The sequence below is a fragment of the Anguilla rostrata genome, chromosome 1 (genome assembly GCF_018555375.3).
Source record: "Anguilla rostrata isolate EN2019 chromosome 1, ASM1855537v3, whole genome shotgun sequence".
Classification (NCBI taxonomy): domain Eukaryota; kingdom Metazoa; phylum Chordata; class Actinopteri; order Anguilliformes; family Anguillidae; genus Anguilla; species Anguilla rostrata.
This window is the reverse complement of record NC_057933.1, coordinates 58533635-58550502: the sequence shown is the minus strand read 5'-3', so window position 1 is coordinate 58550502 and position 16868 is coordinate 58533635. Positions and strand designations below refer to the sequence as shown.

At 41.6% G+C, this 16868-nt stretch overlaps 1 protein-coding gene across 3 annotated transcripts in view; it reads right to left on the bottom strand.

Moving 5' to 3' along the window:
* Positions 1–16868, bottom strand: part of grb10b (growth factor receptor-bound protein 10b) — a 74608-nt gene that overhangs the window by 12392 nt on the left and 45348 nt on the right. For all 3 annotated transcript variants that reach the window (XM_064345206.1, XM_064345216.1, XM_064345225.1), the window contains 3 exons: positions 15419–15623; positions 14784–14925; positions 3012–3168 (listed from right to left, as the gene is read on the bottom strand). In XM_064345206.1, coding sequence (XP_064201276.1) covers positions 3012–3168; positions 14784–14925; positions 15419–15623 — 504 coding nt within the window. The remainder of the gene's footprint in view (positions 1–3011; positions 3169–14783; positions 14926–15418; positions 15624–16868) is intronic.

Genomic DNA, 16868 nt, shown 5'->3' with positions numbered 1-16868 from the left:
TTAGTAACATCAGATGACATACTGTATCTAGTCAATTACCTAGTTAGCTGTGCGATCACATCAAATCATAGTTTACTTGTCAAATGCAAAGTAAACAATATAGCAAATAGGCAGTTGTTAGCTGCCAATGAAATGCTTTGTGTTACCGCAGACCGCAGTCCGACCCAAGCCTGACGGGACCCGATAAAGTGTCTGGTTTTTGGCTGGTTTCAGCTCGTTTTTTTCCACATACAACTTTGGGCTCGGGCCGCGTTTGCTTTCTTTTCGTGTCTTGGAAATTCACTATTTTATGTTTTAAATGTGCTTTTAAGAAGATAAAACTTATTTTAACTCATTTTAATCATATGCACTCTTTCTAGTCTGTCAATGAGCCTCTAAATTTGCAGTGGAAGAAATTAATAAAAAAAAATTTGTAAAGAGAGAACCTCCAAATTCCAAATAAGTTGGGAACAGCTTCACTGTGGAAATAGCAAGCTTGTTGTGACAACAGATAAAAAGCTCACTGGTCACATATAGTGTTGGGCTTGCAATGCTATTGTGACCTATGATAGCAAGAAGACTGATCCCACCAAACTTAGAGAAACGTTGCTGGCAGTGAAGACACTAGTGAGATATGTGAAACATACAGGTCAGGTAAAAAAGCTGACAAAAACTGGATGTGTGCAGTGCTTAATTGCTACTAACTGGTAAGACAAATGGTTTATTAGCCTGGTTTATCACACTGCTCTGTTGAAGGCGTGCCTGGGTAAACTGTGTAGCTACTGTTTACTATCACATGTGGAAATGAAATATAGCCAACTGCAGTATAACTATTGCTATAACTCAAGGGCATAGCAGCCAAGCAAAGCATTGTAAAACTGGGTCTGTGAGCGATTTTCTGGGTCAGGTTCGGTTTTCAAATTTGGCAGTACCAGTCAGGCTTGGTTGGATCGGGTCTCAAGGTCTTGGGTACGAACTGGGCTTCAATTTCATGCCTGTGTAGTTACCTTGCAAACACAATGTTTTTACATGGATGTTAGCTAGACCTATAGATCATCTACTGAAGTACAAACATTAGTAAGTCTATCGTTTGTACAATAACCCACTAAAAAATATGACAAAGAATATGTACATACAAAACATGCCAAAAGTTTTAGGCCACCTGTGGTATTACAAAAAAAACTATAGGTAGAGATTAATTCAGTTAATGTGTGCATTTCTTGAATAACAGACAAATTATTTTTTTTAATTTCATTTCTATCTATAATAACACAAAGTTTTACTTTTAATCTTAGACATAACTTTCCTCAAAATAACCTCCTTTGTCTTTAATTACAATTAAACAAATTATTGAAAGTCTAGCCAATAATTTTGCAAATGGGGGTGGGAGGGAGGTGGAGGGGTAGTTAAATTGAGTGAAATCTTATCGACCTTTTTTAAACCACAGGTAGCCTAATACCATTGGCCTGTAGCGCAAATAAAATAGGCACCAAAGAAGCAGGCATTAGGCTCAAATGAGCTAACCCTAACTTCTCCATACATACACCTTTCTTTGCCATATTTCTTGCATATTTTACTTTCACTACAGGCTAAAGGTGTTAGGCTGCCTGGTAGATAAGATTTCATTCCATTTAATTACCCATTCACCTCCCTCCCACTCCTCCACCACCCACTTTGCAAAATGGTTGGATAAACTTCCAATAATGAATTTAATTGTAATTAAAGCCAAAGGAGGCTATTTCAAGGATAGTCGTATCTAAGATTATTTTTAAGCAATTAAGTCATCTTTTCGTGTTAATGTAGGTAGAAATTGAAAAACAATGTTTGTACTTTGGTTATTCAATACATTACATATATTAAATGAATTCTTCTCTACCTAAAGTTTAAAATAAAAAAACTACAGGTGGCCTAATACACATACAAACAGTGCAGTCCATAAGTATTTGGACAACGACATAATTTTTGTTGTTTCGGCTCTGTACTCCAGCACATTAGATCTGAAATGAAATATGCGCAAAAAGGGCTCTGTTTCCTACACAGATCACCCGATATGGATGCACATACCTTTTAAATTTCAAATCCAATGTGTACAGAGCCAAAACAACAAATTATGTCACTGTGTACTTTAGCATTTAAATGTATGCCATCATGGACTCCATGAAATACAAGGAGAGTTTAGTTCAAAATCTAGCTGCTTCTGCCAGGAGGCTAAAACTGGGTCAAACGTGGATCTTTCAGTAGGACAAAGATCTAAAACATACCACCAAATACTAACAAAAATGGTTCACTGATCACAGAATCTTGCTTTTGCAGTGGCCATCCCAGTCCCCTGTCCTAATACCCATTGAAAACACTGAGAGCAGAAGAGGACAGTCCACAAGCGAAGACCAAGGACTGAAGGACCTGGTGAGATTTTATACGGAGGAACAGTCTCTGATCCCTTTATGTGTTCTCGCGCTTCATCGGTCATTATAAGACTCCATGTGGTTATTGTGGCAAAGAGAGAGTGCACAAAGTACTAAAATCAATAATTGTGACAATTTTTTTCAGAATAAAAATAATTTTGTGTCAAACAAAAAATTCCCTCTGAGCAATGGTATCACAATAAAACTACATAATTTTCTCATATTTCTGAGCATATAAAACATTTCATATAAAATTAAGTGAATGTTATTCAGGATATTCTTTTATATTAATTGAGGGTGGCAACAATTCTGGAGGCCACAGCATATTGGCTTGGAAACTGGGCTGGTAATGCTAAGGTTTACATTTGACTTGGGGCACTGCCAACGTAACCTTAATCTGAATTTTCAGTAAAATATCTAGCTGTATAAACTGCCACTGCAAGTAAAAATTTGACTGTAGTTTTGTTTTAAAATGGCCCTCCAAATGCCCCCCATTTTCCCCACCACGACACCCGCTCCACAGACGCTCAAGGCCCCGCCTCTCCTCCGCCCACCAGACACATCCGCCCCCTTCCCCAAGCGCACACAGAGGCCACGCCACCCACAGCAGACCTGGCGGGCCCTTACCTAGCCCCAGGACCGGATGATGCTCCACCAATGCCCAGCTGCTGTCATTCAGGCAGTGGCTTTTGTACACCAGCAGCTGGCAGAGGTCTCGAGCCGTCATGTCTGCTGGGATCTCCACTACTTTCCGTGTGCCGTCTTCGCTGAAAACTTTAATGATCTAAAATGGACAAAAATGAAGAGTCAGTGCCTGGCTTCTACCTAAAAGACAAATCAGACACAGAACACAGGCAGATACACACCCAAGAGATACATACACAGATCATATGTTAAACTTGGACAGCAGTACGTACACAGGACATGTGCAGAACACTATACTCATTCTGGGACTATGGATAAGATTAGATATGTGTGTAGACTGAACACACAATAATAGGAACGTACACAGGACATATTCGATCATTCGAAGAATCGAGCACAATGTTGGAGCAGTGGAGCTGGTCTGTGCTGCTGAAATATCCACATTCCTTACAGGACGTTATTCCCTTCAGCTTTTTTTCTCCACCCCCCATCCCCCATCACAGTCACTTCTCCAACTGAAAAGCACTGCGATCCCTTGAATAAAGCCCTGATTTTAGACCCGTGGCTCTCATCAGAGTCCTGTTTCCTGTTCAGACAGTAAAGGCAACGTCTGAAACCGGGATCGAAGACCACCTGTTCCTGTCCTGCTTCTAAACAATCCCAGCCCTGATAAAACCAGGCATGGCAAATAGCCCCCTTAATGAAAAATAAACAGAAAGAAGCACAGCGTTCCAGAAAGCCCTATTTCACCCCCCTCTGAGTGGCGCACTCATTTCCTCTGCTCCGAGTCTCTCTCTCTCTCTCTCTCTCTCTCTCTCTCTCTCTCACACTCTCTCTTCCTCTCTCTCTCTCTCTCTCTCACTCACTCTCTCTTTCCTCTCTCTCTCTCTCTCTCCAATTCAGAAGGAAGTTTTAAAATATAAAAGTATCTTTATGCAAAAGGCAAAGAAATTTGAAATGTGGAAAAAGCTTACCTCTACAGCCCGCAATAGGCAGCAGTCGGGAGAACAGGATGGCATTTTCACAGTGAGTTTCTCCAAAGAGAGACAGACAGACAGAGAGGAAAAAAAGGCAGCGAGAGAGAGAGAGAGCGTTTTCCCACTGCTCTTCACTACTGACTGCCGAAACACTGATCCCAGTACAGCTCCACGGTGTTGGTGTAGTGTACCTCTCACATAATTTCCCTCTGTCTTGCTTTACACACAAGAGAGAGGACACAGGCCACTGCTATAGCCTGGCCAACAACTTAACCCAGAGCCCCTCACAAAGGACTACCAGCAGGCTTTTAGGTGCTGAATGAAACCACACCTCCCTGACCAATCACATGGCTCACTCCCGCTGATGTAATCATTTCCCACATTGGCCGAGAGACGCTCACTCACTCACTCACTCCCACACTCACTCACTCACCCCCCCACACACATGTGCACGCGCACATACACACACAGGCACGTCCAACTTTCACTGACAGAAACATAGTTTCATTTACTTTCTACAACAGATATATTTACTTTAGCAGATAATTTTAAAAATTTAAAGCGAAAAAAGCTCCCTAGCTTTCCGTAACCCCACCCCAATTTTATTGATGTCTTAAAGTAGTTTCAAGTGAGGACTTGTTTCTTTTTCGACCACCTCATCCCCACCCCCGAGTTCAGCTTTGAACTTGGCAGCCAAAATGCTCTGACAACTGGCCAGTGCTCATTACAGAATACGGGAAACAGACCTGGGGGGCTTGTCCCCTGCCCCCGCCCGTTCCGAGCCAAAATTCTCCCACTGCAAACAAAAAAAACCTAGAAACCCCCTCCGAACCTGTAACAGACTCACGAGGAGCCAGACCCACCCACATCCCCCCACCCACTACTCCCCATACATTCCTGGAATAGGAACACACCATCTGCCGTTTAAACTACCTGCACACAACCGTGTTTCCAGCTACACTATCCCCTTGCCTTTATCAAAATCTCTTCAACAAAGGAAAGATGCAAAAAATAAAATAAAATAAAAAAAGCACGGGAACCCACACACTCACGCGTGCACGCAACCAAACACAAATGCGTGTAAAAGCACAAAGGCTCGAATGTGGATAAATCTGAAATATCTTAAGAGCAAGAGAAAAGGAGACAGTGAGAGTGTGAGAGCCTGCATGTGTGCGCGCATGAATGGCTATTACACTTTACGACCCATCCAGGAAATGCAGGGAAAAGTCCGGCACTGCATTACCATTAACACAGCAAAATCTGCCTCATTCAGGGTCTAAAGGATCAAATTCCTTGAGAGCACAGAACTCTTTCTATTTTTAATGGTAATGTCTAATAGTTCAAACCAATCCGAGTGCCCGAAACTGCCTGAGCCAAGGGTGGCATCCTTATAGGACAGACCAACAACATGCACACTTGATTACACTCGGCTCTTAAGGTGCAGAACAGCAGTTAAGCTTAATTCAGATCTAGGCTAGAGCCCGTAATTAATAGGAAATATTTCAGGAATCATTTCAAAAAGTCTGAATTTGTTGTATGCCGTACCTGACTGCAATGTGGTATCTATACAAAAATGTAGGTCAAAAACAGCAAGATAATTCAATAAAACAAAACATATTAACATATTATAGCATAAGATTATTCCATATTTATGTGCCGTTTTACAAAAAGTATGGCAGTAGAAATGAATGCGTATTTCAGGTTTGTCTGCTGAAATGGGTTTAGCAGCTGCTGCCTCAAATGTCTGAGAGTTTAAACATGACCACTAGCCGTTCAGGGGCCATACACAGCCATTACCCCTGGGTCTATTAAAAATACCCAAAAGCAGAGGAGAAAAGTGAGGGGGAGGGGTGTACAGTAACAAGGTTAACGGTGCCCCCCGACAGCGCTCCCTGATCGCGCCCCACTTCCTGTTCACACCCCCTCTCCTCCCTCAGCCTTCCTCATGACTCAGCTTTAAGGTCTCCAGAGCTGAGGAGCAGGCGGCAAACAGCACTGACACTCTGATTAATGGAATCCACCCAGGCCGAAACTCTGAGTAAACGGGCTGCAACTCCAACACACAGCCAACACAGGCCACCATTCTAACATGGAGCTAACATGAATTATAACTACAACATGGAGCTACTGTAGCATGGACAACAACTACAACATGGAGTGAACATGGACGACCACTCCAACATGGAGTGAACATGGACGACCACTCCAACATGGAGAAAACGCATGCCACTACTTCAAAATGAAGCACATGGAGCATAGTATTCCATCCCTGAGCTAACTTGGCTTCTTCTCTAATGAGGAACTAACACAGGCCAGTACTCCAACATGGAGCTAACATAGGTACTACTTTGACACTTACAGGGTAATGGCCCAACACAGTCACCTACCTTAAGCTGAGCTTTCTATGTGAGTGTGTGCTATAATACAATTCCTAAATTCAATATCACTTTGGTTATTGTAAAAATCGGATTCCAACACAAACTTTTTAGGCCTAGTTGTTAAATCGGTAGTGGTTACATGTAAAATAGCTTGTAAAAAAGAAGTAGGATGTAGCCAATTAACTGTTATAGCAACCCCTTTTATGTGCCCATTGATGTTTCCACATTAATCATGTAAACCTGTTTACGAGTCATGGGCTATCAAACACAACATGTGGTGCCAATTTAACTGGTTAGATCCCGAAGCTGACCTATGACCTATTAGTTGAATGACCAGGGGGTGGTCCCCTGAACTACAACTGCTGTCTCAATCTCATATTTCAAAGATGAAATACCATATACTTACAAACTATTACTAAATACATTTTCAAAACAAAATCTTCAAATTGAAATCTTTTCAAGTTACCTGCAAGCATTTTGTTAAGCAATTACACATTTTATAGAGCGTTAACAGAGTGTAGTCCACACTACATGAAAACACTCTCAAGGCCAAAACTGTATGTTCGTTAGGACACAAAATGGTACAGAAGCAAAGACTTAAAATGTCAATCAAGACTGTCAGATCTCATTAATACTGCAATTTATATTAATAGTCTGCACTGCATGTGATGCCATGAAGCATATTTCAAGACAGATTTTCTTCTTCACTTGGTTCAGCATATGCTTTGTGCTCCGTTAAAAGATCAAAAGAGAGGCCCAAATAACTGTGATATTGATGTGACAGAAATAATATTATTATGTGAATTTATAAATATAACAAGCATATGAACATTCGTATAATTGCATAGAGTAATGATGCAGTTTGAATCAGTACCAACATAACTCTAGAGTCCGAGAAGCCAGACTTAAAGACAGGAACCAGTGACACAATGCTTTTATGTCAGCAATGGCCTGGAAGTATTTCCCGCCAAAACACATAAGCACTCAAGACCTGCACCTGAAGCCCGTCACCAAATGAGTGAGACTGTAGCCAGGGGTACACTTGAAATGCGGAGAGGTTTATTTAAAAAAAAGAATGAACTGCATGACATGAGGAATGCGAAAGCTTTCAGTTCAGACCTTTTCTTCCCTCTTGTTTTTGAAGTATATTGGGATTTGTTACCTGCAGCTTCCAGCCCAGCTGAAAGGCTTTATTGGCCTGACTCGGAAAGGATGCTTATCCATGACACAGAGGCGAGGGGCAGGCTTCCGAGACATTAGGTCATTTTCATCCAATCAGCACACCTGATGAGCTCAGCTGATGGGATGCTGTGGTTTGGCTCAATGACAGAAGATGGGGGGATTCACATATGTGTGAAGGGAAACTTTCTCTTTCGTAGATCTCTGCTGCTTTTGTGAGGGTCGTGGAAGATGGGAGGCATTCACAGTGAAGGGATCACTCTTTTCATAAAAGGCCCAGTAAGGCTCAAGTTGTAGCGAATGGGGAGCATAGAACTCTAGGCACACCTGAATGTGTTGAGACAACCCAGAATATTCCACAAGAGCTGAACCTGAAGCTGGAGAATGAGAAGGAATGGTGAAAAAATAATTAGGGATGCACTGATATATCGACCAAATATCAGTATCGGCAGATGGTAGCAAAACTTTGGCTAATGGTTTGAAATTGTCAATTGGTAACACCAATGATTTACTTTTCCTTCAACAGCAGACTCACATAACCAAATTAATCTGCTGATGTACTTACGCACCAAGCATACTTACGACAGACACTACAAGTTTGCATGGGCTAAGAAAATGGCGGTGGTTTGGACCATTTTCAAGTTGTGTTCCTTAAGAGTTTTACAAGGTGTCGCCATTAAAAATATCAACAGTACAAACTTCATTTCTCGCCTGAAAGATTTCTCACCATGACATTCAAAGGCACATGAGTTTCTCAAGCTAAAAGTTAGGCTAAAAAAGCTCAATTTCAGGCAAGCACCTCAGAGGATCAAGCACTTGAGAATGCAAGAAAATTTAAACATGGCCGTGCGAAAGCTCAAACCATCACCCAGAAATGAATGGGATTCACTGCATTGGATGATCAGCCTTTCTCGGTTGTTCACTAATGTTGCATGCGTCAACACAGATAGTGAGACTGTTTAGTGCTGAATCAGGTGATAGATGAAAAAAGGGAATCAACTGAGCTGTAAGAAAGCAGACCTGCTTGTGAAAAAAATCTGCCTACTTGATAAAAGATGATGAAACGAAGTCTCAATCTGATGAGCGGAACTTAAAGGGAATGTTAAGAATGTGTTATAGTGCAAGGTTTTACTATTTTTTTACTTGCGTTTTTTGCCCCATTGTAATAATTTTTTTAATTTATGTATTCAAACTGATCGTCAGTCATTTGGAAGATGCTCTAAATAAATGACATCGCAGCATAACTTGGAAATTGTGTACCTGAATTGAAATTATATTTCTCTGAATATAATTTGTGAGCACAAAGGCTAACCTAAAATTCATAAAGGCACATTTAACAAAATATCGGTATCAGTATCAGCAGACTGCGCAATATTGGCTATCGGTACCAGCCAATGTATCGGTGCATCCCTAAAAAGACATGACAGTAGCAGCACAGTGTTCCCAGACACCACGTGTGTGTTTGACTAAAGCAATTCTCATGACCTTTTCGAGCTTTAATTTTTTTTCTGTGCATTCCAGCTGAGGGAACAAAGGAAAATGCAATGCTTGTTGACAAAAGGACGTGTTTTGATAAGGACATATTTCCCAATAAGTGAAAAACTGACGCATTTCTCAAGGTCGGATAGTTTAACAGCATTTCACAATACGCTGTCCCCAAGGCGACATTTTGAGAGTGAGACAGAGGCGAGAATGGGGACATGAATTAGGAGCCAAGCAAATCCATGATGCATCACATCAGAAACACTTCACACACTTTCCTTCAAATAATATTTTGATTTATTTGCCTAGCAAACATACTTATTTGGAGGTGATTTATAGCTTACACTTTACATTTGCACAGCTGAATATTGTATTTACTGCAGGCATTCAGGTTAAGTGACTTCTAATAAAACAGCAGTCCTGGGGATTTGAACAGGCAATATTCTGATTAGTTGGCTTTTTAACACTCATTCAAAAGACCATCATCAGTTTTCATTAGGGCCACAAAAATATTACCAATCTTTTGCTTGATATTCTAATTCTAGGACCATCCATACTGACCCTTACATCAGTGATGTCACACTAACAGTCATGTCAGTGTCTCCGACATACTTCATCAGCAAAATCAGTGACAGCGGATCCTTTAACGTTGCAATCCATACCTTGATCTTAAAAGTGAATTGGCAAAAGAGTACTTAAAATCCATAAAATATGGCTAAAATCCACAAATACAATAAAGAAATAAAACAAATAAAACATAAATTCCAACAGCTATTTCCTAAATCCAACAAAAAACCAAAAAACAAATTTCATAAACACAACCATTCACCATCCAAACCATCAGTGAGTTACCCATGCCCCAGAAACATCCACTTATAGATCTAGGAGCTAATCAGGCTCTTCTTACATCTATTCCTGGGATAGAGTCCTCATGCCCAGCAGTTCCCTACCACACACAGGCAAGGAGGGACAAAGCACTTTTCAATTGCCAAGTTCTCTCCAACAGAGATCAAAGGGGGTGCAGCCCAGTATTTCCCCAAACGCGGTTCTGTACAACCCGGCGGGGGTAGAACAGAACCACTTAGCTCCACTGAGCACAAACAAAGGTCGAGATAATTACATTTTGGTGAAACAATAAAAACAGCCAAAGCAGCACCACACTGCACCATTTGCAGGAGCCCAGCAGCCCATCTTTGCCGTGTTCATGTTGGCCGGCACATGGATATCACATGGAACACGGACCACGTCATGCGGTAATCCTGCTCTCATTTCTCAACTGCAGTCTCATACACATGTAGATGTATTTTTGAGTGTATGTACATATGCACACACACACACACACACACACATACCTATGCACATGAAACAGTCTCTTTTCCTGACCTCATCTTCCTGTGTTTGGTAACGGTTCTGGTACAAGATTAATAAGCACTACACACTGGCTAAAGATGATGAAACAAAAAATGGAACAGTGAAGTTCGAGGAAACTTGTCAGACAGCCAATACTAGCAGGACTGAATCACATCTTTTTAATGAGGAAGCAGGGCCAAACTGTAAAAGCCAATGTCAGGGACTCCGCTTCAAATTTAAGAGAGTACACTGGGATTTACAGTTCCCACAATGCCGGGAGCCAAAAATGCATAACCCATGCATAATCACTGCCCTCTGAATCAAGCTGCTTGCCATTTTCCTGTTCCAAAAGTGCAACTCGTTAAAAAAAAAAGGAAGAAAACTGGAAAGAATATCAGAACGTTTCTGCCAGGAAGTCATACTGCACTTCTAGCTGGTCCTCTCTCTCTCTCATGAGAAAATCAGCTGTCCTACTTTCCTTCCTGGAAGCAGGGGCTTGCCTGGGCTCATCGGCACAGAGTACATCATACAGTTTCAGTGACCTACATGCAGCCATAGCACAGACTAAAATTACCTGGACAGATGGACAGTCTGTCAGCAGAGGAGACTAAAAAACTGGAGACTAAAAAACTCACATTTACAGTATAATACTGTAGTTATTACCCTTCATTCTGAAACAAGTACTTTAATCATACAGTACATGAATCACTTCATCAGTCAATCGATATGCTGCAAAGTATGCAACTACTGAACTAGCACTAATAGGAGACAGACTATTTTTTATGTGACTGATATGATTATATATGGTACCTGGTCAAAGAAAAAGCTCACTTTGATATTTATATCCTTTGTGACCTTTGGACTGGAGAAAACAGCCAAGTCATACTTGAGTGGCTGCTTTTGCACAACACATTTTTTCATTCTAAAGATAAAGCTCCCCCCCTGCCCAATTTGAATCCTCATGTGGATGAATTTCATGGAGTCATGGATTCGTGATAGATGATGAATTAGTGAGATTTGCCTGAGAGAGCTCTACTATGGAGGACAGGGCTTTCTGGAGGTGGAGGGGAAACTCAGTAGGTGAGGAGGATGATTAACAGGAGGGCTCACTCGCTCACACACTGACAGAGAGAGAGAGAACACAAAAATCTTTTCTTCATTTAGAACCATTTTTGTAGGGTGTGAAGAGTCAAAAAGCAGTATCTCCGCTTTACAATGCTGTGCAAACACAGCTTACATATACACAGACGCACACGCGCGGACACAGACGCACACGCGCGGACACAGACGCACATGCGTGGACACAGACGCACACGCGTGGACACAGACGCACACGCGTGGACACAGACGCACACGCGTGGACACAGACGCACACGCGCGGACACAGACGCACACGCGCGGACACAGACGCACACGCGCGGACACAGACGCACACGCGTGGACACAGACGCACACGCGTGGACACAGACGCACACGCGTGGACACAGACGCACACGCGTGGACACAGACGCACACGCGTGGACACAGATGCACACGCGTGGACACAGACGCACACGCGTGGACACAGACGCACACATGCACGCATATCGTATATAACAGTCAGCACAATTAAGCCCCAGCTGCATGGGTTGTACAAGAAAAAATTGCATAAAACATTATACAATAAATGATAGAGGAAAGCCTACCCTTAGCAGTGGATACATAAAGATTTGGGTCAGAGACTAAACTGAAGATCAGAAATTCCTCAGTATCAGCCAGGAGGAAGTGGGCTGCACTCCTGTCCTGTCTGCAGCAGATCCCAGCCAGATGAAACAGCGCCATGGAGAACAGACACACAGCCCTGCCCTCACACTCACCGCAAATATCCTATCCAAGTGAAGACTACAGCAAACATAGCCAACTGTCCCTATTCATGAGTGTGTGTGTGTATGTGTGTGTCACACACACACACACACACACACACACACACACACACACACACACACAAACACGCACACACACTCACACACATCTTTATGGCCTGATGGTTTGCATAGCGAGAGCATGACGAGGACGAGATGTGGACTCTGCATCAATGAGAAACCCCCAGAATTAATTCTGGCATAACTGCTTAACACTGTCAGGCCAATAGTGTCTTTTTAAATGTGACATTTACCTTCTGGTCCTAACCCACTGCCTTCACTCCTCTAGGGGGCACCCAACACACTAAGCAACCAGAACTTCTGGCATACAAATCAGGCCAGGCAGTAATCGCCCAAATTAAAAATCACCCATAGGGACACGTAATATTCGGCATGCAAAAAACTATTTATTTTTACACCGTGTAGGCTAATTGCAGCAGGGATCTGTTTGTGAGTACACAAAGACTCAATAAACCTCATTCCTTTGCTGAGGGTATAAAAAGCACGACTTTTGTCAAATAAATGCTTGTCAGAACAAGTTTTTACATGCAAAATCTGAACAAAGAATGCTGAAAAATGATCTTCCTCTGGAATATATGTACGTTAATACTTCCTTTTCCTGGCAGTGAAACATTCAAAGACAGTGACCAAATTTGACTCAAAATCAGCAGCATTCAACTGGCTTGAGGAATGGCTCTTCTTTCCATCATACAGAATGCGTGACAAAAGCACAGAATGTCACAGTAGCGGCCAGCTGCTGCTTTCATCTCAGATTCATCTTTGCAAGGTCAGGTTTATCTACATCCGATTACACAGCCACTTCCATTTTCACGTGACCAAGGTGAAATTTGTTCAAGAGAATGTCCTCCTTAAGTGGAGGTAATTGTAACCACTGGATGCAGGGCTTTCTACTTGTCCAGAACAGACCGACCCAGAAATGATAAAAGGAAGCGAGGAACACCTTTTCAGCCGCTATCAGACAGAATCATTCAGATTAATTAGCTATACGGAATTAAATTCACTTATACCTTAAAGTATTATTTCTGTATGTTACAGATTGGAAATACCCATGTAATTCTGTTACTGAATGATAATCCAATTGATTAATTGTAGTTTAACAGCCAAAAAACTAATTTATAATGCAAAATATTATATTGTAGTTTGAACCTATATATTATTAATCTTAGATGGTTTGATCACTTCTCAAAGTTGCATAAAATGCTAGGAGTTTGGGGATCCATAGGCTAGGATTATTCACCTATTATAGAGTCATAATATTCTCGCTCAGCCGAACTAAGGAATGGATCCCAGTTGTTGTACAATAATCTTCTGCTACCAGTCATATAAGGTTATCGCTGAGCACACCAGTCACATAAGGTGATCATTTAGCACAGGTCATCTGATTACACTGAGCACACCAGTTATGAGTTAGTCAATTTGCATGCCAGGTACAGTATGTGAAGTAATCACTTTACACAAGACTCATATTAGGACTTTGTATAGCATGCCATTCATATGAGGTAATCACTATGACTGGCAGTTAAATAAGGTAGGCACAGAAAATGTGAAAAAACTCTTTCAACACACGTATCTGTCACAGAAGTCAGAGGGAAAATTTTCAAATTGGTAAAAATCGCTTATATCATATATTACATTATAGCAATGTCATGATAAATTCTGCGGTAAAAATTTATCAATGAAATAGTAATAACGCAGTCACAGGCCTTAAACGTTATAGACAAGCCCTGCTGTGCTGCTGGCAAATCCTGTCTGTTTGGATGAGGTTTATCAGGGACAGGAAGGGCAGGGCATAGCATTCTGATCTTCCAGAAACCTGGGTAAAGTGCAGTCTGTCTGTGGGAAAGCTGGGCCTCAGAAGACAGGAGAACAGAATGCTGGGATGAGGAGGCACGCAGTCACGGGCTAGGGTCAGCACAGGAGAGAGAGTGAGAGAGAGAAGCAAGAAGCTTCCTGAGGAGAGAGGCATTTATTCTCAGGAGTTCACTGATAGGCATGAGCCCATGTGTGTAACAATGGACCATACTGTACACAGACTACATTAAATGTGTGTGTGTGCGTGGGACTGACATGTACACTTAAGAGTGTACAGTGTATAGTGTGCCTGCCTGTGCAGGATTATAAAAATAAATTCCGGCAGAAAACTCCCAAGGAAAATCTCAATATGTGCCGGAAATTCCACACCCCTACACTACCCCCCCCCCCCCCCCCCCCTTATTACATAATGACCATTATGATAATATCTGGTTTAAGCACTGCCCAATCTGAACTTCAACACTGACCTCTGATGAGAGCATAGCGGTGTCATTAAGAGAGAAATCTCATTCTGTCTAACATACTCTGTGACGCAATCACAGACACAGACTGACATACACAGAACACACAAACACTCTTTGCAGGAGGACCTTGGATGATCTCAACATTCCCAGACTTGGCACAGGTGTGGGAATGGAGAGAGTCTGTGCTTACGTGCTGGTCAGAGGGCTGGCACTTAGGCAGAGAGCCAGGGTTGAGGACAGGGGAATTGGCTGGGCTGCACAGCTCTGGGAACGGGTTTGGGATTGCGGGCAGAGAAGATGTCCTCAGCTGCTGCTGCTCTTCCTGAAGTCTCCTGTAGGGGGAACCAAAAGTACACGTCAGAGTGACTTCAGATCAGAAGAGAGATCATGTCCAGGTCAGATGTCAGAGGCCCTCTAAAACATTTATTTTTTTTATTTTTATTTTTTTATTGAGAAAAGAAACATTAACAAACAAGTTTCCTAACTTTTTAAGGACTAATTAGCATCAGAATCAAATAAATATACTAAAGTACAGGCTTCTAATTGTAAGTTACCAAAGTATATATTTTTATACGGTTTCACCAATCCATTTTTAAAGGCAGATAGTTGCTGTGCATTTAATATGAACACTCAGACAGAATAATCACTCTTCACTGCCTTCTGGACTCAAAAAGCAATGGGGGTGCACTGCTAACATTGTAGTCGATGTTCATTTATTAGCACAATGTCCATATGAAGTTACATGCAGCAGAATGAGGATGCTAGAGGAGGGACTGAGAGCACATGTACAGGGTTGAGGGAGGATGTTGGCGGGCGGGGCCGTACCTCACAGCGAGAATGTGCATGGGCTGAGAGCGTTTGACTTGCTGTCGGGGGGACGTGGGTGGCAGCGGGGCCGCTGCACTTGGCCTCTGCACTTGACCGTTCTGCAGGAGGGGTGCGGACTCCGACTGCACACTGCACGCCGAATACAGACTCTCAAAGGACGAGTTCATGTCATTTACCAGCGCCTCCAGGTCAACATCATCCTCTGCAAGAAAAAACATGCACGCATGCAGGCACATGCACAATTAATTAATGGCTACACTTCTCTGTAGGTATGTCAACACCTTGTACATAACATCTCACAACAGGGCTAAAACTGTTGCAGGACTAACAATGCATAAAGAGTACAAGTACACTCACAAGGAGTTTTGTAGACCCAGATGATTCTGTTTGATGGAGGAAACTCAATAGAACTCAAGACACACTGGAATAGCCCAGTCCATTAGTAGAGTCCTTTATTACAACATTCTCTACTGCGAATCCATAACTCAAAAGGACTGGAAAGAAAGGTTAAGGCCAACACAAACTATTATACTACTACTTTTTAATTACCAGCTGAAATAAAGCATGGGGACATACTCTGGAATTGCTGAACCTGTTGCACTCTCTCTAATGGTCTGCAAGCAATCATTACTGCAGAAGAAAACTTCATACAGTACATCCATTCTCTGACCAAAATGACTATATTTATTCAACAGGTTTCCTTTGAGACTTCAATTCTTATGAAAACTTTAAGTCTAAAGGAAGAAAACAGAACAGCGTTTAATTTCTAATTATAATGTAAAACATTTTAATTTTACAATGAATCTACAAATAAATGGAAATGCTAAATTTCAAAATCAGAGTAGCAACACTGTCTACAGCAAACATAAAGATTTGCATTGTCATTAAACTTTTGAGTGTATATGTATATGCACTGGCTTTAGAAAATCAACAGAAAGGACAATTTCTCTCTAAAGAAAGAGAAAGTATTATTCAGGTGTAGAGCTGGGACTCCACCAGAAATGTACACCCCAAATATCACCATTTACTCCCTAAATAAAGCACACATCCACCACACCAATTCGGTTGAACAGAAGAAATACATTTTAGTTAGATATATTATCCATCTCATAAAAAGTAAAAAACAGCAAGTATATATCACTTTTGTTCTGAGAATTTAAATTTATCCAGAGAGCCATCTTGATTCTTGTATAAAAATTAAAATATGTCAATTTCAAACAAAGAATTCAATTCTGGGGACAAAAACAATTTGCCTTAAATTAAAACTACTACATGTATATAAGAGACTGCCATGAATGCATAATTATATATACATACAGTACACACAAGCATTTACACTTATGCATGCAAACACACTCTCACACACACACGCGCACACACACACTTACCGAGTCTGTTACTCCAGTGTAAAAATTCACATGCTTACACGGGACGGATACGTTCCGAA